Below are 27,733 nucleotides of genomic sequence, written 5' to 3' on the forward strand. Positions count from 1 at the left end.
GAGTGTTGCCTGCTCCCAAGTAAACTCAGGAAGGAAAGACGGGACCACCTAAGCATAGATAGTATCCATTCAAGCAGATTTATTTTTGGATGCTGCATTCCAGTGTTTGTGGCATCATAATTCTCTCCAGAGTTATGAACTGTGATGTCTCAGAAAGTACAGTGTAACATCAATGAATGAATGGGAGTGGAGGAGAAAACTGATTATCAAGGGCAAAACGTATACAACACAAATATCTTGAAATCTGTTTCTGATGGGAAATGAACAGAGAGAAGGTACAATTTACTGACATTTCAATGAAACATAAAATCATCCCAGTGCTCCACTTCAGGTTAAATTTAAGACATTGGCCCTCATTTTCAAAGGTCCACAGTTTACCTGCAGGACCGCCTCATCCTAATCATGTCCTCTCTGTTACATCTAGACACATCGTGAAGCTTCTGTGTATGAGTTAGAGGTATCTCTGAGACAGGTCCACAAATCTGGAATGCACTCCTGGTACAAAATAGGATGACCACAAAAATCTTCAAAGAAATATGCAATAAAACCATAACGTAAATCAACTTAATTTCCCACAATAACACCATGAAAGAAAAAGTCCAGTCCTCCCTACTAAAGAAAGAAAGAAATCTTTTGCATATATGGGAGATGTCTGGATATGGATACTATATAACAAATTAGAGAGGAAGAGAAAATAAGGTAGATGCAATATCAAAAGCTTCAGTTACAGAACACTAACACTGAAGGGAGGTGTCTGGGAGAGTAGTGATCAGTCACATCATATATCTTCATTGAGCAGCAATTACAGTTATGCAATTTTCTCTTCTCCAAAGATACAACTGTGATAGATTCCCATGAATGTTCACTAAGCACTAAAGCTGTTGCCATAAAAATAAAGCTAAGATGTATCTTCTTAATAAGTAGATTTAAAAATAAAACCTGAAACATGCAGCACCCTCATCTTACTCATAGAAATCTGAAATAGCTATTGAATGAACTTGGAAGGATGATGTCTGTAAATCAGATTCTAACATATGTCCAAGGTAGTCAAACAGTGAATACACAGTAAAAGGATCTGCAAGGGCTTTCACAACATATCAGAAACTCTTTCCACTTAAATATGTAGCATACCTTTCTGATCAGGTCAGACTGTGGACACAAACTCAGAGACACCAGTCTACTTAGCTTCTACACCCTCAGGAACCATGTGTTCTGTATTCTGATTCACTATCAATGCAGATGATGGGCTGACCAATAATTCCTATTGCTTCGTCTAGTCAAATATTGAATCCTTCCTTGATCACACAAATGGCCTAAGGTCTGCATTAAGCACTGTGTGGATGGTGGGACAAGACTAAAGATAGCAATTATTTGATGTGGTGTGTTAACACTGACATGTCAGTTCTCACTGGATGCTTTGAGGCAGTTGAAATGCAGCTTGGAGACCAATGCATACATGGATGTTGTTGGTAGAGTCTCAATGCTGAACTGAGAACTCTCTATATTGGATAACCCAAGGCAAAAGATACTTTCAAGACCTTTTAGGACTTTTTGCATCCAACGTATGGGAAGAAATATCAGAAGTAAGGAGAATTTTCAGGCACTTTGTTCACCTTACTGTGACATCCATGAGCAAATTTCAAAGACAAAGCAGTCATGGTGTGCTTCACAGATCAGGATATTACAGTCAGTCTCTCCCTTGAACTGCAACTGTACTCTGAGCACTTTTCAAATCCACCAGGCTGCTTCTCCATTCTGAAGGAGAAAGGAGGGAATGTGGGAGAACACAAAACAAACAAAAATACAAGAAACTGCAGGTGAAAGGGTTTTGAGGGAGCACGAAATCTCCCTGATGCCAATGGAGTCATGACACTCAAATTCTTGATGCAGCACTAATACACATGGCACTTACCATGGATGAAAGCCAGTTCACAAAGCAAATGTGGTCACAAAGGAATGGTACTAAGGCACTCAGGTTCTGAAGTCTTTTCTTCACTGCAGCATGTTGCCCCAATCCATATTCCCATCCACACACAGAAATGTCCATCTTAAATAAGTATTGCTTTAAATGTAAGATAGTTGGCCCCTTGAGGGCATGAGGGATGAAGCTCAAATGCTACTACACTTGACCTAGTAATCCAGTGGAGATGCATTTACAGGCAGCAGCTCAAATTAAACACAACTCACCTGCTGTTAATCCAATCTCTCTGTGCTGCTAATTCAGTCACTCTGTATAGTTTGAGCATTGTTTCACAGCAAGGCTGCTCTCACTCAAACTCTCTGAGGAACCACACCTGAGTTACTCTACTCAAATAATTCCACTCAAGCTAGTCTAGTCTAGATCGAGTGCAGTGACTTGAGTGGAGTACTTCAAGCTAACCGTTGCAGTGAAGACAAGCCCTAATACAGAGCTGGCCTGGATTAACAACCCCCACCCCTGAAGCCACTTCTCTATACTTTGAGCTATACGAGTTGCCCACCTGGCCTCACATTAGAAGCACAAACCCAAGAGTGACAATCTATCATAATTGCTTATGTGGAGAAAGAACAAGGAAAGAAGCATTGAACTGGGGGAAGGGTCCTGGTTGAAAAGCATCCAACCAGTAAGTCTGCAAAAGCATTTGGCGATAGAGACATTTTGCTTTTAATTCACTTAGCTTGTTAAGTTGCGTATTAGTTTTTGTTTCACCTTTTATTTGTAACCAATTCTGACTTTTATGCCTCATTACTTGTAATAATTTAAAATCTATTTTTCTGCAATTAATAAACTTGTTTTAATGTTTTATCTTAGGCAGTGTGTTTGGACTGAAGTGTTTGGGAAACTCCATTTGAGACAACAGCGCTTGTGTATATAATTTTCCATTAATGAAATGACCTAATTGATATGAGCTTGTATTGTCCAGGATGGTACTGGGCAGTACAAGACGCACATTTCTGAGGGAAAGTCTGGGAATTTGCTGGTGTCACTCTGCTGTATAATTCAAGGGTGGCAATCTGGCTGGCGGAGGCGCTTTTGCAGTATATCCCCCTGCCGCTTCCCGCAGCCCCCATTGGCTGGAATGGTGAACCGCAGCCACTGGGAGCTGCAATCGGCCGAACATGAGGATGCTGCAGGTAAACAAACCGTTCCAGCCCATCAGCGGATTTCCCTGACGGGCCATGTGCCAAAGGTTGCCAGTCCCTGATTTAGAGGTTTTGAAATTAAGACAATGGATTGGAATTTAGGAGTTCTCAGTTCAATTTCCTGCTCTTCTGCAGACTTTCTGCATGATGCTGCTGGACAAGTCATTTAATATCTCTATGCCTCTGATTCCTATTTGTAAAACAGGATTAACAATACTTCCCTTCTCCCATCCTTTTTCTGTCTTTTCTATTTAGATTGTAAACACTTTGAGATGAGAACTGCATCGTTCTAAGTGCCTGCACAATGGGGCCTCGATATCACTTTTATGTAAATAAAAAAATTATATTATAGTTGTTTATTATAATGAAATTGACAATAATGGTAGGCTCGAAATTTAATCTGCATTTATCTTCTATTTGTTTTCAAAGTCCACATAATTTTATGGGCCTAATTCTTTCATCAGAACAACAGACACAGCTCCCAACAGTGAGCACAAGGAATGGTAACCGCACTTGCATAGTTTTAAACTCTTTGTTCTGTATCCACTGGGGAGCACAGTGCCACTAAAGAGAACTCAAAAGAGACTTTTTATCCCTTAAAACCCATATATCTCAGGAGATTTGCTTGAGGGTCTATGCTTCTGCACTGCCTCAGCGCCCCCTGCATCTACAAGTGATACCTTAGTGCCCCTGTACGACTCTGTCATTATTCAGTTCCCTGCTCAGGAGCAAGAGAGGGTGTTCTCTGAGAGGTGAGGTGTGATGGTTTGGAGACTTGTCTACATACAACCTATGAATTCTGTTTGATATTATGAACTCTACGTATAGCTTCAATCCCATTGTGTAAGTAAATCAGCCATGAGATGAAAAAAAAAACAATCACATATCACACACATTATCTGGAAGAAGCTACAAAACAAACAAACAAACACAAATAAGTCATTAATACTTAAGAACTGGGCTCTGGCAGGACATTGAGCATGCTAAGGAGGATACTTGCAATTGTTATTTAGGGGGAGGATGTCTAAGTTGTTCTTTAGGGATGGGGATTGGAGGAATGGAAAATCCGCAGAAAGAGAACAAAGAAACCAGACATTAGGACTGGTATTTAAAAACCCAGATGCTGAGAGATTCAGGAGACAAAGGATCATGCATCCTGAGCAAGAGGGAACCTTTTGACTGTCAGACCAGACAAAGTTGAAGGAAGCTGGCTGCAGAGGTCAAAGAGAACACTCCATGTTCCATAGGTGAAACCATGAGCTGAAGGAATGAGCTCCATGAGCGGTGACTTGGAACCCTGAAAGAACACTGACCCAAATCCCAATGAACCCTCAAGAGTGGTGAGGAAACTCCGGCAGGGAATAGCATACAGATATTTACTGGGTTTTTTTTTGTTTTTGTTTTTCTGGATCTGTATGTCTCTTGTGCTGTCTAAAGTGTAGACTGATGGGTAGAAATTCTTCTGCAAAGTTTGCACATTATTTACTTCAACTCTCACATGGCCCTGAAGGGGTAAACGGTAAACCGGAGTACCCACAATGGTGGAGCTCTGGGAAGGGTGTGCTTAAGCTACTTGGAGTTTTGAGAGGATCAGCACCAGTGTTCCCTCTAATTTTTTACATCCATGTGCTGAATGAATTTTGTTAGGTGCACCAATATGGAGGTGATGTGTGACACCTCACCTTCATATTGGTGCACCTAACAAAATTCATGTGGTGGGGCTGGGGATGAGAGGTTCAGAGTGTGGGAGGGGGCTCAGGACTGGGGCAGAAGGTTGGGGTACAGGGGGGTGGTCTCTGAGGTGGGGCCGGGGATGAAGGGATTGGGGTACAGGCTGCCCCAGGCTGCAGTGGGGAGAGAAGACTCCCCCCAGCCCTCTCGTCGCAGCAGCTCGGGGGTGGGTGAGAGGTGCCTCCCCCCAACCGCAGCAGCTCCGATGGGACTGAGCTGTGCCAAGGGTGGGTCTCCTTTCCCCGGCAGCTCTAGCAGGCCTGGGCCAGACTGAGGGAGGGGCTCCTCTCTGCCGGCTGTGGCAAGTCCAGGGCAGTGGGGAGGTGCGCCTCTCCCTGGCAGCTCCAGTGGGCCTGGGCCAGGCTGAGGGAGGTCCTCCTCTCCCTGCTGCTGCAGCAGGTCCGTGCTGAGGCCGGCGGGGAGGGGCGCCTCTCCCCGCCACAGCAGGTCCATCATTTGGCCGGCAGGGATGGGCATCTCTCCCTGCCAAGGCTGGTACATGTTGCGGGAGAGGCATCTCTCCCCACCGCAGTCTTGAGCCCCTGCAGAGGGCTTAATAGGCAGCTGGCCAGTCACGCAGCAACAAAGCGGAAACTTAGATCAGCACTAATCTTGGGATCTGGGTAGCTAGATTGTAGGGTCCCACTTCCAAAAGCGGTACCGAACAATAGTCTTTGCCCAGGGAGTATGCTTGGAGTCCAAAACAAAAGAGAGTGCCTGTAGTCTATCCAGATGAAAGGGAAGCTAAAAACACATGGATTTAGTGTTGGGATCCAAACACAGCAGCCTGATGAATGTCCAAGCATGGAAGGTCTGAAGAGAACTTTGACATGGGAAAATTAATGAAAATTATTGCTTTTGGATTTACCATGAATTTATTGTGGAAACTACTCCATAGCTGAGGGGGGGAGATGATTCCATAGAGAACAGTCCTCCAGTAGGCCGAGCCAGTCTCATGGAACCAAATCCTTGTAGAGGAGGGCTTCTATGGGGTTTGACAATGTAACATGCATTTCAGAGAATCAAAGAAGATTAGGGTTGGAAGAGACCTAAGGAGGTCATCTACTCAACCCCCTCCTCACAGCAGGACCAACCCAACTAACTGGAATAACTGGAACCCTCTCTTTTTTACACTCCAGCTATCTGAAGAAGTGGTCCAATGAGCTTAAAATACATTGGCGACATGATTCATATCCATTGGGACTCATTGTTCTCTACTGCTCTGTGTAAGTACATATTCAGGAACGTTTTACAGAGAGCATTATTTCACCCAACAAGGCAGTGACAATCCTTTGAAACTGATACTGCCTATGATAAATATGCAAAGATCTACTTTATAGTCTATGCTGTTAAGACTGAATTCAGACAGATCTAATATAGACCATCATGTAAAAGTCTATTTCAAGACCTTTGTTTTTCTTAAATCATTGACCTAACAGACTTAGCACTTTTAAAGCTTTCAGCATCTATTGCATCTCATCAGCATACCTTACAGGGCTGTGATGTGCTAATATGCCTGAGGTTCTTATTACATTTATGCTGGAAAATAAAACTATCACATGTGTATTTGGCACTGTCAAATTAAATATTGTTACTGTAACATTTTGGTTTTTACTTTGTAAACTAATGTCTTAAAATGTGGTTTAAAAATAGCATACTGAACATTTACATTTACAATGAAATCCAGCTGCGGATAGATTACACCTTACAGTGTCTGTGTATATATAATCATTCCCAGAATGAGAGAAATAGATAATTTGTACAAACCAATTTTACACTTATACCTCAAATTGCACATTTTAGTGTAATTCTGTATATCCATAAGATAAAACATTTTGTATCAAATTTTGTTCATGTTTGTGATACACAGAATATAAAACGAATGAACAACAAAAACCCAACCAACCAACCAACCAAAAAAAAAAAAAAAAGGTTGCATTTACCTTTATACTCCAAATGGAAACCAGTAAAGCTAACAGATCCATCACTCCGGAAAGCCAAGTGCATGTTGTTTGAGCTGCTTTCTATCCTCTCTGGCAACTTGCTATCTTGAAAACTCCCAATTAGTGGACTATTGCCGTCTGGCCCATCATAGATATAGAGGAAGTCATAATTTGGTTCTATACTGAAACTATAAAACGTTAAAAAGAAAAGAAATGTTAGATAGAATATGCTTTGCATGATATCCTAACTCTAATCAGCTCAACTGAGTGCTTACCAACACTGTTTCTAAGTAGTGGCAAAAAACACTCAATAATAATAATACTAGGGGTTAGTGGCTGGATTGGTCTGATACTCAACCTTCTCTTCCTCTTTCTACTGTTTGGGTGTGTTTTGAACATCTTTTTGTAAGGTGGTTGGGGAAGTTCTATGGCCTGTGTTACACAGAAGGTGGGACTACGTGGTAACAATGACCCTTCTGGGCTTGGAATCTATGAAACTATAAAACCAAATGATTCACTAAGATTTCTGAACATAAAGTACAGTAAGAAGCTTACCCATGACATAGTAAAAGTTCTAACTGATATCTTAAAAGTATCTATTTAATATGCATATTTTGCTATTGAGTAATAAGTAATTGGTGAGCAATAGTTCAGACGAAAGCAAACATTAAAAAAGTCACGAGGCAATAAATTTTATAATATGACCAAAATCAGGGAAAGATTTGTCTCTGATGTTTGTAAAATTCCTAGTACAATGGGGCCTCAAACCCAACTGGGGTCTTTGGGAATTACAATAATAACAACAACAAACATCAACTTCAAATAAATACTTTTCCACAAAAAGTGTCTGGTTTTGTTTTATGGTTAAAATACCATGCAGACAGCAACATTCTCTTTGTGAATTCTCTGAAACAGTAGTAAGTACTGCATTATGATAGAGAGGTTTAACAAACAGCATTTAATATCCAGGAAAATATTATTCACACAAACCACATTTTTATGTAACAATGTGGGCTAATAAAACTGGATCCAAATACTACTTTTAATGTTTTGCTTTAATCTTATGTGCACATCTCCTATGAGATGCTGAACTGACAGACCTCTGGTCAAAAAAAAAAAAAGTCCTTCCTTTCAGATAGGGGAGAGCCCCGCAAATTAGCTTACTCTGTCTTCCCGACCTTGTCATGGAAAGAATCTCTCTGTAGGCCTGATCCTGTAAGAGGCTGAGCATCTTCCACTTTCAGTTTGGTTAGTGGCAGTTAAGGGCCCTCTGCATGTCACAGGCATGTTCAGCACCTTGCAGGATTGAGCCCTGTGTGTTTTCAAGTCTCTATGCTTATTCAATCCTTGGTGTCTCTGCGGAGACTACTGACAAAGGTAACAATTATTGATAATGTGCATTAGGTTTTATCAGCTCTTACCCTATTGAGTTCTGAGCAGCCACCAATGGTAATGATGTAAACATGATTTAAAAAAAAGATATGGCCAAATAACAGCTTACCTGATAAATGCTAATGATATAACATAGTCGTTATTAACAGTGATACTCCAGTCACAGTCTCTGCTATGCGGATAGGGATGAGGAAAGTTTGGTGAAAGAATAAAACCTGATGAGCCTGTCAAGTTTCCTCCACAGGGTGCTGTAAATGGGGGGGGGGGGAAATGGTAAGTACCACGGATCTGTTCACTGACATATGAAAGGAGACAGTCTTCCAAGAGTTAAGTGAGAAACACTGTGTATTTAATGCAAGAGTTCACAAAGGAAACTTTAATAGGAGCAAAAATTAAAGTCACATTTCTGTTAAGTCAATCTTCTAATTACCTCAAAGTCTTATTTGTCACTGAACTTTGCATCCTTTTAAGTTTGTTCCCATGGCACAAACATCAGAGCTTTTCTGAAACTGCTCTAAATTTGAAGAGTATTCTGGATAATGACATGCAAACAAGCACAATAGGCATGTCACTTCAGGATTTCTATTACCACATACCATCAAAGGGCAGGTGGTGGTTGCTCTTTTTTTTTTTTAGCTGAAATAGGCTTTACCGAGGTTACAAATGCAACCGCATGTATGTGAGTTTCCATCTGGTAGGGTTCATCAGCAGTCCAGTTTGATGGGACTGAGAGCTATACAAACTACACATAAAACAATTATGCTATTAATTGTAGCTTACATGCGTACAAAGAAAATATTAGTACATCCTACAAGCACACTCAAAGTAGAACAAAGAAAGTTATCTGTGTGCTCTCAGGGCACCAAGTGTGTATATGGGGTGTGGGGAAGGTGTGCGCATGTGTGTGCATGTGCACATGCATGCTTTGCAAGCCAGAATCAGTGATGCTTTTACATTATGCAGATAATAGTTGTTACTATGCATAATGCATACAAATGACTGGTTATTCAAATATGCATGACATTTTAATAAGGAAGGTTACCAATCTGTGATGCACTCATTATGCCAAGTCACAGTGTGTTGTATAATAAAAGTGAATCTTTATACAAAAGGATGGCACATTAGGAAGTCTGAGAGATTAACTTTGCTATTTAATCGTGAAAAACCGTGAATAAAGCAGAGTGGGCAGGGAGGCTATTATGTGTCAGCTAATAACATTTAGGCACCAGTACTCACACCAGAACCAATTCATTTAGCACATTCATCGTAATATTCATCTACAAATTAATCTATAATCTAACTATTGTATGCCAAATGTAAAATTATTTAAAATGTAACCAACAGCATGCAAGGAAGTTTGGGTTTTATTTTTAAAGGACAATTATGTAAATACTGTAGCCATTAAGGTAGCATTACTGACAGTTACAATAATGAGGCTATGGAGAAGAGGAAGCTAATTCTGAGAACACTTAAGACTTTTTCCTGCCCCTCAGGCTAATTGGATCCACCAGTCCCTCCTGGATCACACACTCTGGTCTACCCTTGGAGCTGAGACCCTGTAGCCTGTGACTGCACACTGGCCACAAGTGAAAATAATGATTTCTATTTATTACTTCCCCTGTTATTATTTTGGCAATGGGAGAGATTACTATCCTTATACTTATCACCCCCATCTACCAGGACCACCAGATGCTTTGAGGAAGGTGAAACACTGACTGAACAACTTGCCTATATTCCTCAGAGAGAAAAAATTCCTTCCTGACCCCAACAACTCTGACAGCCACCCCACTTATAGGGCAATGTGCGTGTAGGTGAGGGGAGCATCTCTCAGCATCCAGGGATGCTTAAATGCAGAGGGGATGGGGAGTTCACTGGAAGCCCTAGCCCTAGTTCCCACCCATTCACAATGCCCATGTGCATTCTGTGTGGAAAGGAAGAAAAGGAGAAGGGACCCTGGTGAAGGGGCCTCTACTCATATTCCCCAAGTAAGACAGTAAGATTCATGGATTTGAATGATGCAAGATTGGGGACCTAGTGCACAGCAACTATATTGTGGTCACACTTATTCTATTCATTGAGGAATTGACTATTATATATGGTCATGCAGTTAACAACTGTGAGAAAGTTCTCATTTCTCAAGGTGATTACTTTCTCTTCATCACTGCTGCTACCTTTATTAATTTATTATTATTAATTATTATTAATTAATAATCACATATCTTAAAAAGCAAAGTAAATAGCAAACTCGTCCTTGGGAGTTTAGCTTAGGCTTCACAAGTTGTGTTTGAATTTCAGTGCAGATAGTCATTCACTTTACATTTTCTACAAAGCCGCTGTTATACAGTGTATCAGCTGACTAGCAAATGGTAGATATAAAACTGATTGGTACCCTGGTGCAATCAGACACAAACACAAACTAATTCATGGAATGAAAGTCACTTACATGAGAAATGAACCACAAGCCAATCATGAATTCAAGTAATAAAACTGTAATTGTATACTGGACAAGAGCAATCTTATATGGGGCTGACATTTTATACTGGAATCAAAATATTATTTATTCATTTTTATAGATTTTCTTCCTTTAGGGGAAAAAAAAGACAAGGGATAGAGAAATAATCTAAGAATCCATTATCAAAGGAATAATACTTGGATTTTTTTTTAAATCGTATATTGACTCAGTAGATGGTAATGGAGTTTTAAATCACTATTTTGTCTTAAAGCAATGAGAGGCAAACAAGATCTACCAGGATGTCTGAACCATATAATTATTGGAATTCAGTGGTAATAGTAACTGCATGTAACAATCATTTAGCCATATGGATCAAATATATTTCAAAGTCATTAGCACAGATGTGTTTACTTTCCTTTATAGTTGCCAGTGATACTTCAGTTATCAGGATTAGACTGGAAGTAGTTTCTCTGAGGTTTCCAAAGGCAGGGTAGTATTATGCACATCTTTGAATGCCACTGGGCTGTAGGTAAAGAATTTAACAGCTTGTGGAAGTGCGAATTAGTGCTGATAATAATTTAATTGACTTGCCTTTGCAATAACAAGCTTAATAGATACTGCTCTGTCTTTGCAAGATGGAGGTTTACATTGCTGCAAGTCAGAAGTTTGATTTCCCTGATTTTCATGCAGTGATGATTCGGAAGTAAGAATGAAAAACAAACAAACAAAACCCACATGATTTCTTAATGTTGCCTTTAACAGAATTCACCATAAAGCTCCATCATGCTATACCAATAAGAATTTATGTAAAAATTCTTAAATTACATGGATATATGCAATATGAAAGTTGTTCACTATAGCTGGAGTTCTTCAGGATGACCTCTGTACATTCATACTCTTGTGATATACTAATGGTCCCAAATTGCACCATGCACACATCCCAAGAGTGGGAATTTGAAGAAGTGAACTGAAGAAGAAATGAAGTTTACTCACCTATAACCATACTTCTTTGAGATGACCTCTACACATTAACATTCTTGAAATTCTCTGAGGGGGAAACTTGAACCATCAGCACATCCCAAGAGTAGGAATGTGAAGAGGCCAGTAAAAGAAGTCTTGTTTCTCTCCACTGTAAGTTAAGACAAACCATCAGCTCTGAATCCACGTGTGTTCTAAGCTCTGTTCTCTTTCACTGGTCTGCAGTCCTGTGGTTGCCTGGTTTGTCATCTCGATTTACTGTAGGTTATTTGTTAGGTTCTACCTGAGGAGATTCTGTTTTAATGGCTAAACCCAAGGTGTCTGTAATTAGGTTCTGCATAAATACATCTGCCTCTGGAAACTGTCAGGTGGAATTCCCTGAATTTAGCCATTGTCTCCAAGTCTGACCTGTGCCTCATCGTGGTGGAGGGATGTAACATCTGAAGTAGGGGATCACTCACTGGAGCTATGCCATCAGCTATGAAGGCTTGTCCAAAATATCACCTTGGGCATTATGTGAGGTGGACAGGTCCAACAAGAACCCTGAAAATGATGGCTAACACAGGCAGCGAAGATGCAGGGCACCTAGCTATTCAAGGTGAAAGAAGTCTCTGAGAAAGACTCAATGGCTCGGGTCACGTAGTGTGAAGCCAGAAACAGGCAGACTAGGAAAAGGGTTGCAATACTGTGCCTCCATCTCACTTCAGAGGGACAAGGTATTTTTTGAGACAATCATTCACTCTTGCTTTTGTCCAGGGGTTGGCAACCTTCAGCACGTGTTCCATCAGAGTAATCTACTGGCGGGCCACGAGACATTTTGTTTAAGTTGACCGTCTGCAGGCGTGGCCCCCTGCAGCTCCCAGTGGCCGCAGTTCACCGTTCCCGTCCAATGGGAGCTGTGGGTAGCAGTGGCCAGCATGTCCCTGTGGCCTGCGCCACTTCCCACAGCTCCCACTGGATGGCAATGGTGAGCCGCGGCCACTGGGAGTTGCAGGGGGGCATGCCTGTGGATGGTCAATGTAAACAAAATGTCTCGTGGCCCACCAGCGGATTACCCTGGGGCCATGTGCCAAAGGTTACTGACCCCTGCTTTTGACCATGAATAACTTAGCATTCAGCACCAGTGTTAAACCCCTGCCCTACTCTCAGCTGTAGATGCCTTGCTGGCACCATCTTCCTTCGGTGTAAATATGACGGGCTTGTGCCGAAGCCCCCCTAGGGATGCACGTCCTCTGATGTCGGCAGGCACATCTGCAGTATGTGGTGACAATGTATCCAATCATATCTGGGATCTCCACTAGTCCATCAAAATTGAAACCTGGAATGTTGCAACTTTTCACAGGCATGGTCATCAGGTCACTGTCTCACATGAAATGGACTGTCTTGGCATATCAATTGAAGGCCTAATTGAAGAAAGACTGATAGATCATAGACGTCACAAGGTGGACGATTCTTTACTTCTGTATCTGGTGGCCCCAGGGGGTAGCACTAATACTGCAAGGTGAGGCCAAGTCCTCCTTGATAACCTGGATACTCATGTCTTCTCGGTTAGTTATTACATGTCTTAAACTCCGGCACGATTACCTTGCTGTCATAGTAGTCTCTGCTCCTACAGAGTAAAAGATCATTTCTACAATCAATTGGAATCTCCAGTGCACACAGTCCCTCCACATGATAATCTCTTGATCATGGGTAACCTTAATGCAGTTACCTGCTCCTTGTGAACTAAGTTTGAACAGGTCATTGGTCATTATGGTACAGGTACATTCAGTGATAACTCTTGCCACTTGCTCACATTCTGTGCCTCCCAGAATCTTTCCATTCTTGTATCATGGTTCAAGTGGTGATGCGTACACCAGATGTCATGGATCTCGCACGATGGTGTCACTCAAGGAATTGGACCACATCATCACAGATGCCAGGCATCTCTTCATCTCCTGTAGAGTATATTGTGGTGTGGAATGTGTGGCGAACACAGATCACCACCTAGTGATTGCCCGTATGGTGTTGAAGCTCCAAAGAGCAGGTAAGCCCTCTGCAATGATGAAGAAGTTTGACACTGACACATTTCACATGCCAGATTTAGCCAACAGGATTTGTATCAATGTCAGCAATAGATTCTTGGCTCTAGCCAACCTGCTGGATGACATGGAGGTTGCCTAGTCTCTGTTCATTTCTATCCTCCCCAAATCCGCGAAGCATACTATTGGCTATAGGTGCCCGGCACGCCAACCATGGTAATTGGAAGTGGCCTTCCAGATAATTAAATTGAAGGCCACAGCTCACCAGCGTGGCAATAAGCACACTCGTAATCAGCTGAAGTGAAAATTTAACACCCTGGCAATCTGCAATTGTGAGGCATATTATAACCAAGAGGTGGATGATGTTGAATTTGGCTTAGCCAGAGGCAATTTAAAGCCAGCATTCTGCATGTTCCACAACCTCAGCAGTCAAGAGCATCCTGAATGACAACCAAGGCTATCCATGTAAAATGGATCATGACATCCTCTCACGCTGGGTGGAATATTATCACAGTGCCCTGAACAACTCTCCAGCTGTTGCTTGCTCAGAGCTGAATGATCTGGCAACCACTGTGGTTCAAGACCCAGACCCTTGTACTAATGCACCAACATTGTATGAAGTGAAGCATGCCATCTCTAAACTGAAAAACAGATGTGCAGCCGGCACTGCTGGCATCTCCCCAGAACTGCTAAAACGTGCTATTGACTCTATAGTGGAATCACTTCTGGCCATCTTTCGTTTGGTGTGGAGATCTGGAACCTTGCCAACCGCCTGGAAGGATGGTATTGTGATTTTACTTTATAAAGGAAGGGCACCACACAGTGAATGTAAGAGCTACAGACCGATCACCTTGCTGTCCATTCCAGGGAAGGTGTTTACGCATGTTCTGCTGGCACACTTGGAGCTGGCATGCTTAGAGCCCTGCTACATTGGAAGTGTCGCTCCCAACAGTCAGGCTTTCTGAGGAGCAGGTCCACATTAGATGCCATTTTGGCCCTCCACTTGTTGTTGGAGATACACCATGAATTCAGGAAGCCCCTACACGTAGCATACATTGATCTTAAGGCTGCATTTGATTCAGTTGACCGTGTCACTCTATGGAAGGCCTTAAAGGGCATAGGTGTCCTACCACTCTGCTAGACTTGAATAGAGAGCTGCATAATGGAACCATTAGTGTCAGGAAGGCTGCATCTTGGCCCCTGCATTCTTTTGTTGGGCAATGGATTTCATAATGTAGCATTCCATCAGGTCCATAGGCATTAAGTTTGGTGATCTCTTGCTCTCAGACTTTGACTACGCTGATGGCGTTGTTCTTCTAGTACACACCTCCAACAGGTTTTGTGAGGCACTCCCGCAAATGGAGGAGGAGTTGGCTAAGATTGACCTTCATGTTTCATGGTCAAAGACAAAGCTGCAAAACCTAGGACCAGGTCCACCTGCAACTCCAATCTCTTTGAGTAATGAAACGGTTGAAGCGGTATCCACATTTGCTATTTGGGTTCTATGCTCATCAGTTCCTCCAAATCTCACACGGAGGTTCTCCATCAGATTGCCATCACGGCATCTGCCATAGGTAATTGACAATGAATATGGAACCAACATCATCTCAGAATGACAACCAAGTTCAGGATCTATTTGAGCTGTATCCTTCCAGTACTGTTGTATGGCTGTGAAACATGGACACTACACCGCTCAGACTGGACAAAGCTGTAGGCTTTCCACACAAAATGCCAACATATTAAATTGGGCAGGAAGTGGTATGACTTCATCTGTAGTGCAGATGTTTATGGTCACTCTGGTCTACAGTCTACTGAGGTCATTGTCTGCAGATGGTGCCTTACACTTTTTGGACATGTCGTGAGAATGGCACAAGACATTCCACTGAACACTATCCTCCGGGTGGCTTGTAACATCCAGGATAAAATTCCACTAACCGAAGGGTGGCGGCGACCCAGAGGCAGACCCCCCTATTACATGGGTTCATCAAGTCTGTTTCGATGTTGGACTCTTGGGCCGTCAAGCCCTTGCAGCCGTGCAGGAATGGACCAAATGGTGAATGATAGCTACAGCCAACTGTTCGGCTAAGCATTGAAGAAGAAGCAGCCATTGCTGGTATATATTTTAAATCTAGGGTTTCAAAATGACATCCAGTCATAAGTGACTTTCTCATAGCCATAGTGACTTTTGGTCCTACTAGTGAAGGCAGGGGGCTGGACTCGATGACCTATCAAGGTTCCTTCCAGTTCTATGAGATAGGTATATCTCCATATATATTAAATATTTATAGCCATATACACTATTGCATTTATTTTTATCTAGCTGGTCCCTTGCTTTATTATTTTCTTGTTTGTAGTCTCTTTCTCAGTAAACACTCAGATCTGTTTAATTTATATTCTTTAGCAACGACTGTATCTGTTTTGGTGGGTAGGCACTCCATAGAGACAATCCCTTTCGTCTACCACTTGCCAAGAAGACTAGCTATTTCTCAGTATGGCAGGCTCTCCAGAGCCCAAGATGAAGACATATATACTTGGTGTAAAAATAATCTTTAATCCTCAATTTTGTAAATCATCTCCTAGGCAAAACGCACTACAGGAGCAGTAATTTCCTCACCTTGCAATAGGCTCTCAAATCATTTGAAGATTTTCTCTCTCTTTGTTCCCTTCCTTATTCATGCAGGAAGTTAAATCTCAGGCATTTCAGAATCAAGCATCCACCTGCTTCATTATGGAAAACGCTGCTCAGAATTATGTGACCTTTTTGTTTAGAACCATCTTTAACCCATAATTGAGCTGAAAGGACACACCCTGCACCCAGAATTAAGCCATATCTTCCACATCTCAAAATTCAGTATAATATCACTCAAGCACACCACCTCCACACTGGTGCAATTTAGTGCTGAATAATCTAGGAAGAATGACATTTGCATTCACTTTTCTACAATGCCTTAATGGGAACTACTAATAGGCTATCCCAGTAAAGCCTCAGTAGCCATTGTTAATACCACTATATAGATCTGGTGGTGGGTACAGGAAAGATGTGAACAGTGCAACTAATACCCTACCAAGTAATTTATAGAACTGTCTAAGATGTTTTTTTAAATGTCCACCAGCTCCAAAAGGTCAGCCTAGAACCCATTAAATCTTTGTGGTAGTATAGGATGTGCTATCTCAGCGCCTTCAACCTTTCCTTTTATTTTATTTTTTAATGTATTACATGCTGACAAGAACAATCAAATGTAGTTTCAATAGGGGAATTTTTGTTTGATGTTTTTGTTTTTGTTTTTAATCTGGGATAATCTTTGCTGACAGATCTTCACAAAGAACAAAACTGTTTGAAGTTTGGCCATCCTAGAACAATTTGAATGAATTAATCAAATATTGATAAAGAACATTGCAACATTTTCTGTTCTTATTAATGCCAATTCTGCTATAAAAGACAAAACTATCTAGTTTCATGAAGATCTGATTTTTAAGATCAGTTTGGTTTTCCCTTGGTTAATTTTCTTTGTTTTAAAAATGAACTGTACAATTCCAGCAGCACGAACCATTTTATGATTACAATTCTAAAAAGACTGAAGATGTCACTTACTTTTAAATAGATTTAAATAAAACTAGTTAACTCCTCCCTGTAAATTGTTCTCTAGGCCACAGATCACTAACATGATTAAAAATAAAAGCTGTAAAGGATCTGTTACAGGGTATTTTTATTTGGTGTTTTACTTTTTTGTAGATGTATTTATTATGTTATTATGATATAGGCATAGGTGAAAGTAAGCTAGTATGGCGTACCGGCAAGAGCCGGTACGCCATGCCGGACTGAACCAGCTTCTCCGGCAGTGATTTAAAGGACCCAGGGCTCCAGTCGCTGCAGTGAGCCCCAGGCCCTTTAAAGCGCTGCCTGAGCCCCTCTGCCAGAGCTCCAGCAGCGGTGATTTAAAGGGCCTGGAGCTCTGCAGCGGCCAGAGCCCCGGGATCTTTAATTTGACCCTGGGCCCCGGGGCTCCCAGCTGCCTCTGTAGCTGGTATCTCCGGGGTGATTTAAAGGCCCTGGGGCTCCCAGCCACCACCTCTTCCGGTTGGGGCCACGCCCCCGCTCAGGACTCCGGCGTACCGGTAAGTCCTTTAAACTGGACATAGGCAGGGTTTCATCTAGTCTACAATTTTGTGAACGTTTGCAATGAAATCCACCCTTTGCACAGCCCATCCTGGAGAACTGTGCTTCCTAATCAAACCTTCCATTTAAAAAAAGAATTCTAGCTTTATTTTTTTGAAAACAGACCCTTGACAATGTGAACTACATGTAAAATTATGCAGTGCTGCCTTCTTGAATCTGAGGAAGGCCTGAAATATTTGAGAAGTGAGCTATGCCTCATTCATTTGAATAGGTTGTGAAGTCTGAAACCTAAAGTTGACATTTTACCTGGCAGCATTATAAGATATTGTATAGCTCCAGAAACAGCAACCTATTTGTTGTCAGATGTTTGGCTGCTTGTGTTCCCTCTGTATGCTTTCCCAGCTCTGTGCAGGTTGCTAGCACAGCAGATCTCAAGTGAACCACCCAATGACCACAAGATCAGTTAAGCTATGAAGACACCCAGCCAGGTTTATTGTCGACAAAGCACAGTCCTAGCTCCCCGAGTCTACAGTTACGCTAGCACGTGTATGCCCATGACAATGGACGTACTCAGTGAATGGTGGGACTTTCCATCCCTCCTAGGCTGGCCACAGACACTCTCTCTGAGACTCTTTTTTATACACTGATACAAACAAGTTACGTTTTTCCCCTCTGACATAGTTAGTTACTGCCCCCTGCCGTGGGTTACCACCCCATTACCTTTTACATGTTGGCTTGATCAAAACATCTCTATCCATTGTACTGTCATCCTGACCTTATCTTTAAGAGAGGTCAGCATGGCCCTGTTATATTTTGTGAGCGGATGTTTTTACCATACTTGGTATCAGGGTGTTCTGGTACCATCCTTCTGGAATGTGTTTGCATGAGTGTCCTGTGCTTAGCCTTTCTTAGGAACGTGTATGTTTTTGCAATACCGGCCCTGTTCTTGCCAGGTTCTGTGAGCTTGCAAGCAGGCAGAGTCTGACTTCTGCTAACTTTGCTTCTTTGCTTTATATCAGCAAAGCTTGACCATTACTTTAGTTCAGGCCTCACACCGGGTTTCTGATACAAGGCCTTATGTCTCAGGCTCTCTTTCTACTGTACTATTAAATGTATTTATTTCATAATCCCAAACTTCCTGCACTCCCCAAACCACACCCCAAAGCCCTACCTATCCCTGTCTAATGTAGTCATCTGCTGTTAACACAAAAATCTGTCACACTGAATGACAAGGCCTATTGTACTGATTGCATTTTTCTATTTCATATTTAATAAAAAAACACTATTTAAAAGAAAAATGGTCACAGTATTTCTAGTTTGCCACATCATACTGCCACAAAATCCAGGAAACTTCCCATTCCATTTCAGTCCAATTTATCCAAGAATAGCACAAAGCCACAGGTAGAACATATCTGGAAGGCAGTGCTAACTTATAAATACTATGATTTTCTATCCATGTACTTCAATGTTCATGTATTAATGCTCCCATTAATTAGGGAACTTAAATCATCATGGAAAAGCAGTTGCCAAATATGCACTCCGTAGTTTTTATTGTTGTTTTTGTTTGGGGGAGAAGCAAGTCAAGGGAAGGAAAAGGAAACAGCATAATGCAATGCTGCTTTTTTCCAATGCTTATTTTACATTAACTTCAGCAATTACGTGCTCAAGACCTGTTGGAATTACAGGAGCACTCCAACCATCCAAACCAGAAGAATTTTAATTTTCAGAAATTTAAAGATTCCAAATGAGTGTGTCAAAAATTAGCTCATGGTAATTTTCTGATGCTGTTGATATGCAGGTCTCTCTTACTAGTCTGCCAAGAGTAGAACGAGAGGGTGGACACCAAAGGTAATGTCAATAAACAGTCTCAATAATAGCAACACACTGTAGAAGTTTTGAGCATTAATATTAGGAGGAGAAAGGAGAGGACTTTTGCAGAATACATACATTTACCGCCCCCCTCCCAAAAAAAAAAAAAAAAAGCTGGAGCATGCAAATCAAGAGTTAGCCCTGCTTCTCATTTCCCCATCAAAGTGGTCATATGTATGGCAAATTGTCAGCCCTCACTAAACAATAAATTATGATGAAGTTAAGCCTGGAAAATATTACTGCCTAGGACAACTCTGATGTCTGCGTATGGGCATACATAGCCTAAATAGTACCCTCCTATCTAGAAAGAACTACAAGGAAAGTAATAATGCAGTTCAGTGATTTGGAGTGCTTCTGACTAAAAAAGGAACATTAGAAACGCTTATGGACACCAAGATAAGCTCTGGATACCGCACTTCAGTCTTTCAGTAATAAATGCTCGTAATAATGCATAGTCAACAGAAGTCAACATTCAAGTGTTTAAAGCCTGATTTTCAAAACTGTAATTCATCCTAATATGCATAAATGGTTAATGTGATTGTGTGTCCAAATTAGGTGATTGTATCCACAAGTGTGGAAACTGAACACAGATATTAGGCAAACAATTCACTTACCCAGTTTAGAAATCAGAGCATATATATCTACACCAAGAGAGGGAGAAAAAGAGAAAGACTACATGGTGGTATGTAGTAGTATAAAAGATTTTTATTGATAATATTATGATTACTACCATTGGTTTATAATTGGCTCAATAATCATGATGTGTAAAACTATTAAAACATTATGCAAGTAATCTCAAATTAATGCCAATAAATATCTTTATACCACATCATATCACCATGCACTCTGCCTATGCCACTACAAGAAATATTTTTCCAGACCTCAGATCAAATTTTGTAGCAATTTTATAAACCTCTTTCAATTTTTCAACGTTTTGAAATGTGAATACCAGAACGGGATACAAAATTCTAGTAACAATCTCACTAATTTCATATACAGACATAGTACGAACTTTGTATTTGACATCCCTCTGCTTATACATCCAAGGATCACATCTCTACCCTTTTAGCTACAGTATCACACTGAGAGCTCATGGTTATCTACCATGAGCCATACGTCCTTTTCAGTGTCAGTGCATTTCAGGATAAAATCTACCATAATGTAAGTGTGATCTACATTCTTTGCTCCTAGATGTAGGACCTTCTATTTGGCTGCACTGAAGTGCATACTGTTCACATGAGTACATTTTAACAAGAGATCCAGGTTGATCTGTGTAACTGACTTGTGCTCATCATTATTTACTACTCCATCACGTTTTGTGTCTTCTGCAAATTTTAGCAGTAGTAATTTTATATTTACTTCCAGATCATTGATATGAATATTGAATAGCATTGGGCCAAGAACAGATCCCATCAGGACCCCACAAGAAACACCCTATTGGATGATGATTCTCTAGTGTAATTAAATGATATATCAGCAAAAATGTAATCAGTTTTTAATTCATTTAATATTGGTTACACTGATTTTGTATAGTGCTCTTAAAAAAATCAGAATGGTGTGTGGTTGAGTGAAATGCCTTACAGAAGTATAAGCAGATGACATCCTTAATCAAACTTCTGTTCTCATCAATATCAAGTGATATCAAGTTTGTTTGGCATATTTTCTATAAACCACGCTGATCAGCATTAATTGCATTACCATCATTTACTTCTTTACTGGGAGGGGGAGCTCAGTGGTTTGAGCATTGGCCTGCTAAACCCAGGATTGTGAGTTCAATCCTTGAGGAGGCCACTTAGGGATCTGGGGCAAAAATTGGTCCTGCTAGTGAAGGCAGGGGGCTGGACTCAATGACCTTTCAAGGTCCCTTCCAGTTCTAGGAGATTGGTATATCTCCAATTATTACCTTTTTATTACCTTTACTGAGTGTGTCCCAGGTCTGTCGTTCCATGATTTTGCCCCAGATCAATATCAGGCTAACCGGCCTATAGTTACTCAGGTCATCCCATTTATCCTTTTTAAAGACTGGCACATTAGCTTTAATCCTAGTCCCCTGGAACTTTCCAAATGTTTTGTTTCAAGTAAAAACTATTGGTGTCTTTGCCATCTTCCCTCATGCTTCCTCTGTCATAGGCCATCTAACTCTACATTATATGACCTGTGAAGAAGAGTGTGAGAAAAGGATGTTTGAGAGCCACCAGGCTGATAACTGAAGAAAGAACATGATAACTTCCCATCAGTTCTTTTACAAAGTGATTTGTCAGATGCACAGTACTCTTTAGAGCTAGTTCCATAAGTTTTTGAAGGTGGACCAATAAAAGCAGGGTTATAGTACTGTTTGACTAACTGTGGTATGGTTTCACAATTAGAAAAGTATTTCCATTTTCTCTTGTTTTCTGCATACCTATACAGACTGGTGGGCTGGGCTGCCAGAAGTACCGATTTTCTACCTGAATGCAGGTTATCCTCTCATCTCCTTGAAGCTCATATCCAGGGTCACACTGAAAAATAACAGTGTCTCCAGGTTCTCTTCCATCCCCATTTCGAGTTCCATTCATAGGAACACCAGGATCACGGCAGGCAGTGGCTACAGAGCCTAACAAAGACAAAAGAAATGTCAGGTTTTAATCTACACTATTAATTATACTATATATTTTTTTCATATCTGTTAAGTCATTCTTCCATGGTCTTTGTGCTTTTGGGAAATTAACCAAAAATCTATCAGCCAGTTAAAATGTTTCTTTGATATAATTATTCGTTTTATTTGCCATTTATTTTAATTACTGAATGTCACATATTGTATATATATATTCTGTATAGAATTTCAATACTTTATACTGCTGTTATAGATTTACTAGCAGACTTTACAATCTGAGCTACTAAACAAAGGGACATTTTAGAGAATGAAAAGAAGAAAGCTGGGTCAAGAAGAGCAAGTTGCATAATTCACTTACACTCCACTACATCTCCATATTTTCTGAATACTGTTTTTTTCTTAAATGTATCTATTGTTTAATATTTTGTAACAAACCTTGAAGTCACTTTTAAGGCGCACACATGCACACATTATGCAACCACATTCTGCTGCACTTTTGCAACTGTTGATGTACTGGCCTATTAAAAATATGAATGCACTTACTCAGATAGAACTTGCAATCAAAGTACCAGTAAGCAGAACTGAGCTCATGTAACATGTCTAATTCACCATTTCCACACACTATTACTCTGATTGCGTGTGCAATCACAGTAATTGCTAGAGCAAATGTGCACACAGATTGATGAATATCTTCTCCTAAACTTTATGTATTATATACTATGGCCAAAATATTCAGTTTTTCATCTAAAATACACTCTGCCTACTTAAATGCCACCTACTATGCATCTGTATATATAATAGTAATGTTTTCATATCCTGCCCTTAACAATTGAGTAGAATGACTGTGCATTGTTGGACAATTGCTGCATTCCATTCTAATGGTGCCTGAAGTGATTCTTACATACAGTTTAGGACCTGGTGGGAGAAAGCTGCTATTATAAAATGTAAGGTTATATATTATTGTTTTTATATTGTTTTTCCCCCACAACTGGGTATGCATTTGCACCTTTAAGGTGAGAAAAAAATATCTAATACCCTCAAAATTATAAACCTCACTTCTTTATGTGACCTCCAGCAACATGTTGATAAAGTGGTGGTGCAGCTCCACACACACCCAGCACAGGCCACTGTATGGCAGGCACAAGTTAACCCTAAACCAGTTAAACTTATTTGATAGCTCATCTTGCAGCTTCAGGGAATTAGTTGCCAACTGTCATGTCTGTTAACCTCACTGTATATTGGTGTGTTTAACTTACTTTTGGCTCCTCCTTCTCGACTATTGTGATAAAGTTCCTCCTCTACCTTGGTGGGTCCTGCACTTATTGGCGGATTTGCTCACCTCAGTGATCTTCTTCTCTGGTGGAACCCACAGTCTGGGTCAACTCCTCCTGGGTCTGATCAGGAGTTGGGAGGTTTGAGGGGAACCCGGACCCGCCCTCTATTCCAGGTTCCAGCCCAGGGCCCTGTGGATTGCAGCTGTCTATAGTGCCTCCTGTAACAGATGCATGACAGCTACAACTCCCTGGGCTACTTCCCCATGGCCTCCTCCAAACACCTTCTTTATCCTCACCACAGGACCTTCCTCCTGGTGTCTGATAATGCTTGTACTCCTCAATCCTCCAGCAGCACACCCTCTCACTCTCAGCTCCTTGCACCTCTTGCTCCCAGCTCCTCACACCCCAAACTCACTGACTAACTGGGAGGCTTTTAACTAGTTCCAGCCAGCCCTTGATTGGCTTCAGGTGGCCCAATCAATGTAGCTATCTCCACTGCCTTCTAGAAAGATCTTAATTGGCCCCAGATGTCTTGATTAACCTGGAGCAACTGCCATTTGGTTACCATGGTACTAGGGATTTGGTTAGCCTGGGGCTAACATACCTGTTCCTTACTACTTTACTGTAGCCATCTGGCCTTGTCCCATCACACTATCACACCATTGATAAAGGAATAAGAATTTGCTGGACAAGGAACTTTTTTTTTCTTTTTTAAATCAAAGAGTTGGGACACTAAAGATGGCAGCTTCTCTGTCTATAAGTAATGTGACTGCTATTGAATTTGGATTTCTGGATTTGAGAATTTCCACTTCTAAAATTCAGATCTCATATATGACCTCATATAGGAGGTTTGACAATTTGCAGAGATCTATGTAAGTTTATCTGACAAACTGAACAGTTAGCTACTAATCTAGAATATACAGTTTCACATTAAAAAGTCAGTCTCACTTCCATTTTAAAATATAAGAGCTTATTCTCTCACATAGATGAACAAGAAAAAAAATCACACATCAGGTACTTAAGACTCATTGGTGTTCTTGAAAGGATAGATTCATCTGATTTTCCTTTGTTTTATGGGAATAGTGAAATGAGTTCTTACATTTGTCTAATGTGGAAAATTCTACTTGCCGGTTCTTTTATTTAAGAGTCTTCTTTAAAAATGGGGCGAGGGGGGAATCTCAACTGCATCTGTATTGGTAATTTACACACCCCTCTCATTCTATAACATTGTTGTGGAAAATTGACCACACGGTTGATTTTAGATCAGACAGCCTGAGGCTCCTTTATTTTATACCAGCATATATGCAGGGAGAGTCAGCATGGCCCCACGCAAGAGGCAAACTGCTCTGCTCTCCACAAATTTTACCAAGCTTATAAAGGCTAAAACCACAAAACATAGCACGTTTGTTACATATTTTAATTGCCTTATTTGGGATACAACGTTAATCACAAGCAAGCTGACCAATTACCTTTCCATTTATGGTTTTTCCTGTTATTGTCATTCCTAGCCAAGTTTGTGGTTTGACTGTTCTAACACCTTTTCCGTAGTCCCTTTATCCAATTCCAGTTCCTCTTTCATGGGCCCCTGACCACACCACTCTGCCCCCGCATGCCCTTTGTACAGAAAAGCCATTGTTCCATTTTGGGAACCTTCCACTGTGACTCCTTTTACCTCTTGACACACGGAAGCAACTTTCCATTACTCTTTCATCACTCTGTCCCCCTCCTCTCTTCCCCTTATACACAGAGACAAGCTGAACCAAAGTTCAACACAGCCTAGAAACAAGCTTATCCGAAGTTTAGGCCTAAAAGTCTGGCCAAAGTTGTAAGCCCACCGTATTTTCCCTCACAACATGTTTTTGGGGTTTTTTAAGCAAATTTCAAATGAATTCTTGTTCCACACCATCAAACTCAGTATTTATCCAAACTGCACACCTCCTTTACTTAAAAAAGATGGAAAAGCTTTCATCAAGAGACACTGTAAAAAAAACTGGGTCAGATCTATAGTTTCATATCCTACTTAGCTTTCTGTAGAGCTTGATAGATTTCTGCTTATTTTTAAATCTATAGAAGAGCAACGCAGAAAAAAGGAGTGGACACTGAACTGGTCTCACCTCAAGAATCAGATATAGAGTCCAAGACTGATATATATTAGTATTTTGTAGTTTAAATTTTGAAGAAAAAATAATTTACTATAAATATTGATATAATCTACTTTTTTTTTTTGCATTGCTGCATATGTTGGAATGCAATTTCTGTACTTTAACAAGCAAATACTGTAGTCTTATCACAAGAAGAGATGGTCCCTTTGAGGTTTTTTGTTTGTTTGTTTGTTTTTACTATAAGCAGTCTGCAAACCTATATATTACTAGAAGAGTTCGATAATTAAGATAGCTTGTCATACAATATCTTGGAAGTTTTATTCCTAATTTGTCAGTAATAATAGCTTTTCAAGGATACAGTTACATAACAGTAGATAGTTGATAGGTTTGTGGGGCAAAGGGTGTATGGGTACTGCCCAGGTTTTACCCACTCAGAGATCTGCCATGCTTCTGATGCTTTCGAGTTTCTTATTTCTATCTGTATTAAAATATATATATTTAGGTTTGGGAGATATCACCAGTTCTACTATTTTTTCCATTTAAAAGCATAGGGAATCTCTGTCAAACCAGTGGGCTCTTTTAAGATTATACCACTGTACACAGAAACAAAATGTGAAGAGAACTGATAAGAATATTTCTATTAAAAGTAAAAAAAAAAAAAAAAAAAAAGCATGTTAATGTTTTTCCCCTTATTTTTTAGCCTGCATTATTTGCAACACTGATTTGAAAAGGTAGTCTTATATGTTGTTCTATATATGAAGTAATGTATTCTTAAAATACACTCAGATGGAATGCAATCTCTACTGGTATATACAAATCTTTTGAAATTAAACTGCCATTTGTAATCTTGTAACATGTATTATTTTTACTTCCTCCCAGATTCCATTTTATGCTGTAAGAATAACTGAGGGTTAAAACCTAGCTAACAAAAATATTATCCTTTTGAATTTTTCTTTTAAAAAGATCCTGTGTTTGTTCTACCCGGTGAAATTAATAGTTCTCTTATTGTATTTCTAATACTCATAGTTTCTTTGTCTGTAGACGTATCAATACCAACTTTCATCATTCAACTATTAAAATTCAATAAATATAATTTTCAGCAAAGTAAGAGATGGTTTATAACTAGTCATTTCTCTCATGTGTTTGATTTGAAGGGGAAAAGGAAGTGGTCAGATGCCTAGTAAAATAAAATACCCAGGATAAGAATTCTAGAACACAGAAACATGCTTTACCTAGGGCCAAATGCAAAAAAAAACCCACAAAAAACCAAAATCAGAATACAAAACCAAAAAACAATCTAACCCTGCACATGCAGGAGACAGGCGTGGGCAAATCTCTATACTATGCATCCTCATGCAATCTATGCATTACTTGAGAATATGAGTTATTCTGATGCCACTAGTCCCACAACTTTCTCAACAACTGCCTTGTATAACTCCTAGGCTAGTTTTCCCCATCCTATATTTGTTCTCTTTTCCTTTTCTGTGTCTGACACTCACTCATCATTCATATTGTTTGCATTTTTTTTCTGACATGCATTTATTATCTTTGTGAGGTGTCTTTTTATTGGATTTTTGTCTTGCTTTCTATTCATTTTCCTTTTTGTCTCAATTTTATGCCTTTCTTCCTTCCACCACTCTCTCATCAAGTATCTTAAGTGGCTTCTAGCTGTATTGAAGAATCCCTTTCTATTAGCTGTTCAGTTCTCTCAATCATCATTCCCTATGAAAATGTGTGGAGTAAGCACAAATTCTAGCAAAGATAAAGTCCCTTATAACCTTTCTATCACACCTGCAATGCAGTCTCGAAAGAAGTCTTTCTGTAAAGTGAATGGAGCTTGCTACCACAGCTTATCATAGGCTTGTTGATAAACTGTAAAGCCCCTTGTGACATGCTCAATTAAAAATTGTGTACAAGGACAGTCTGCATTATATTCTAATCTTGGCAGTAATTAATTTGTCATGCAACAAAAGGACTGCTACTGAACACAGCTATTGAACTTTGTGGTGAAGTTATGTAACATACATATATTGCTGCAAGCTATATTTCATATGGGAAAAGGACTCTTATCCAATGTTCAGTTTAATAGCTATCACAGATCCACACAGCTCAATGAAAATATTAATAGAGTGAATGTG

At 40.3% G+C, this 27,733-nt stretch overlaps 1 protein-coding gene across 2 annotated transcripts in view; it reads right to left on the bottom strand.

The window, feature by feature from the left end:
- Positions 1-27,733, bottom strand: part of CSMD3 (CUB and Sushi multiple domains 3) — a 1,158,685-nt gene that overhangs the window by 309,892 nt on the left and 821,060 nt on the right. For both annotated transcript variants that reach the window (XM_039525141.1, XM_039525140.1), the window contains 3 exons: positions 22,028-22,219; positions 8,299-8,437; positions 6,798-6,985 (listed from right to left, as the gene is read on the bottom strand). In XM_039525141.1, coding sequence (XP_039381075.1) covers positions 6,798-6,985; positions 8,299-8,437; positions 22,028-22,219 — 519 coding nt within the window. The remainder of the gene's footprint in view (positions 1-6,797; positions 6,986-8,298; positions 8,438-22,027; positions 22,220-27,733) is intronic.

This window comes from Mauremys reevesii, linkage group 2 (genome assembly GCF_016161935.1).
Source record: "Mauremys reevesii isolate NIE-2019 linkage group 2, ASM1616193v1, whole genome shotgun sequence".
NCBI lineage: Eukaryota > Metazoa > Chordata > Testudines > Geoemydidae > Mauremys > Mauremys reevesii.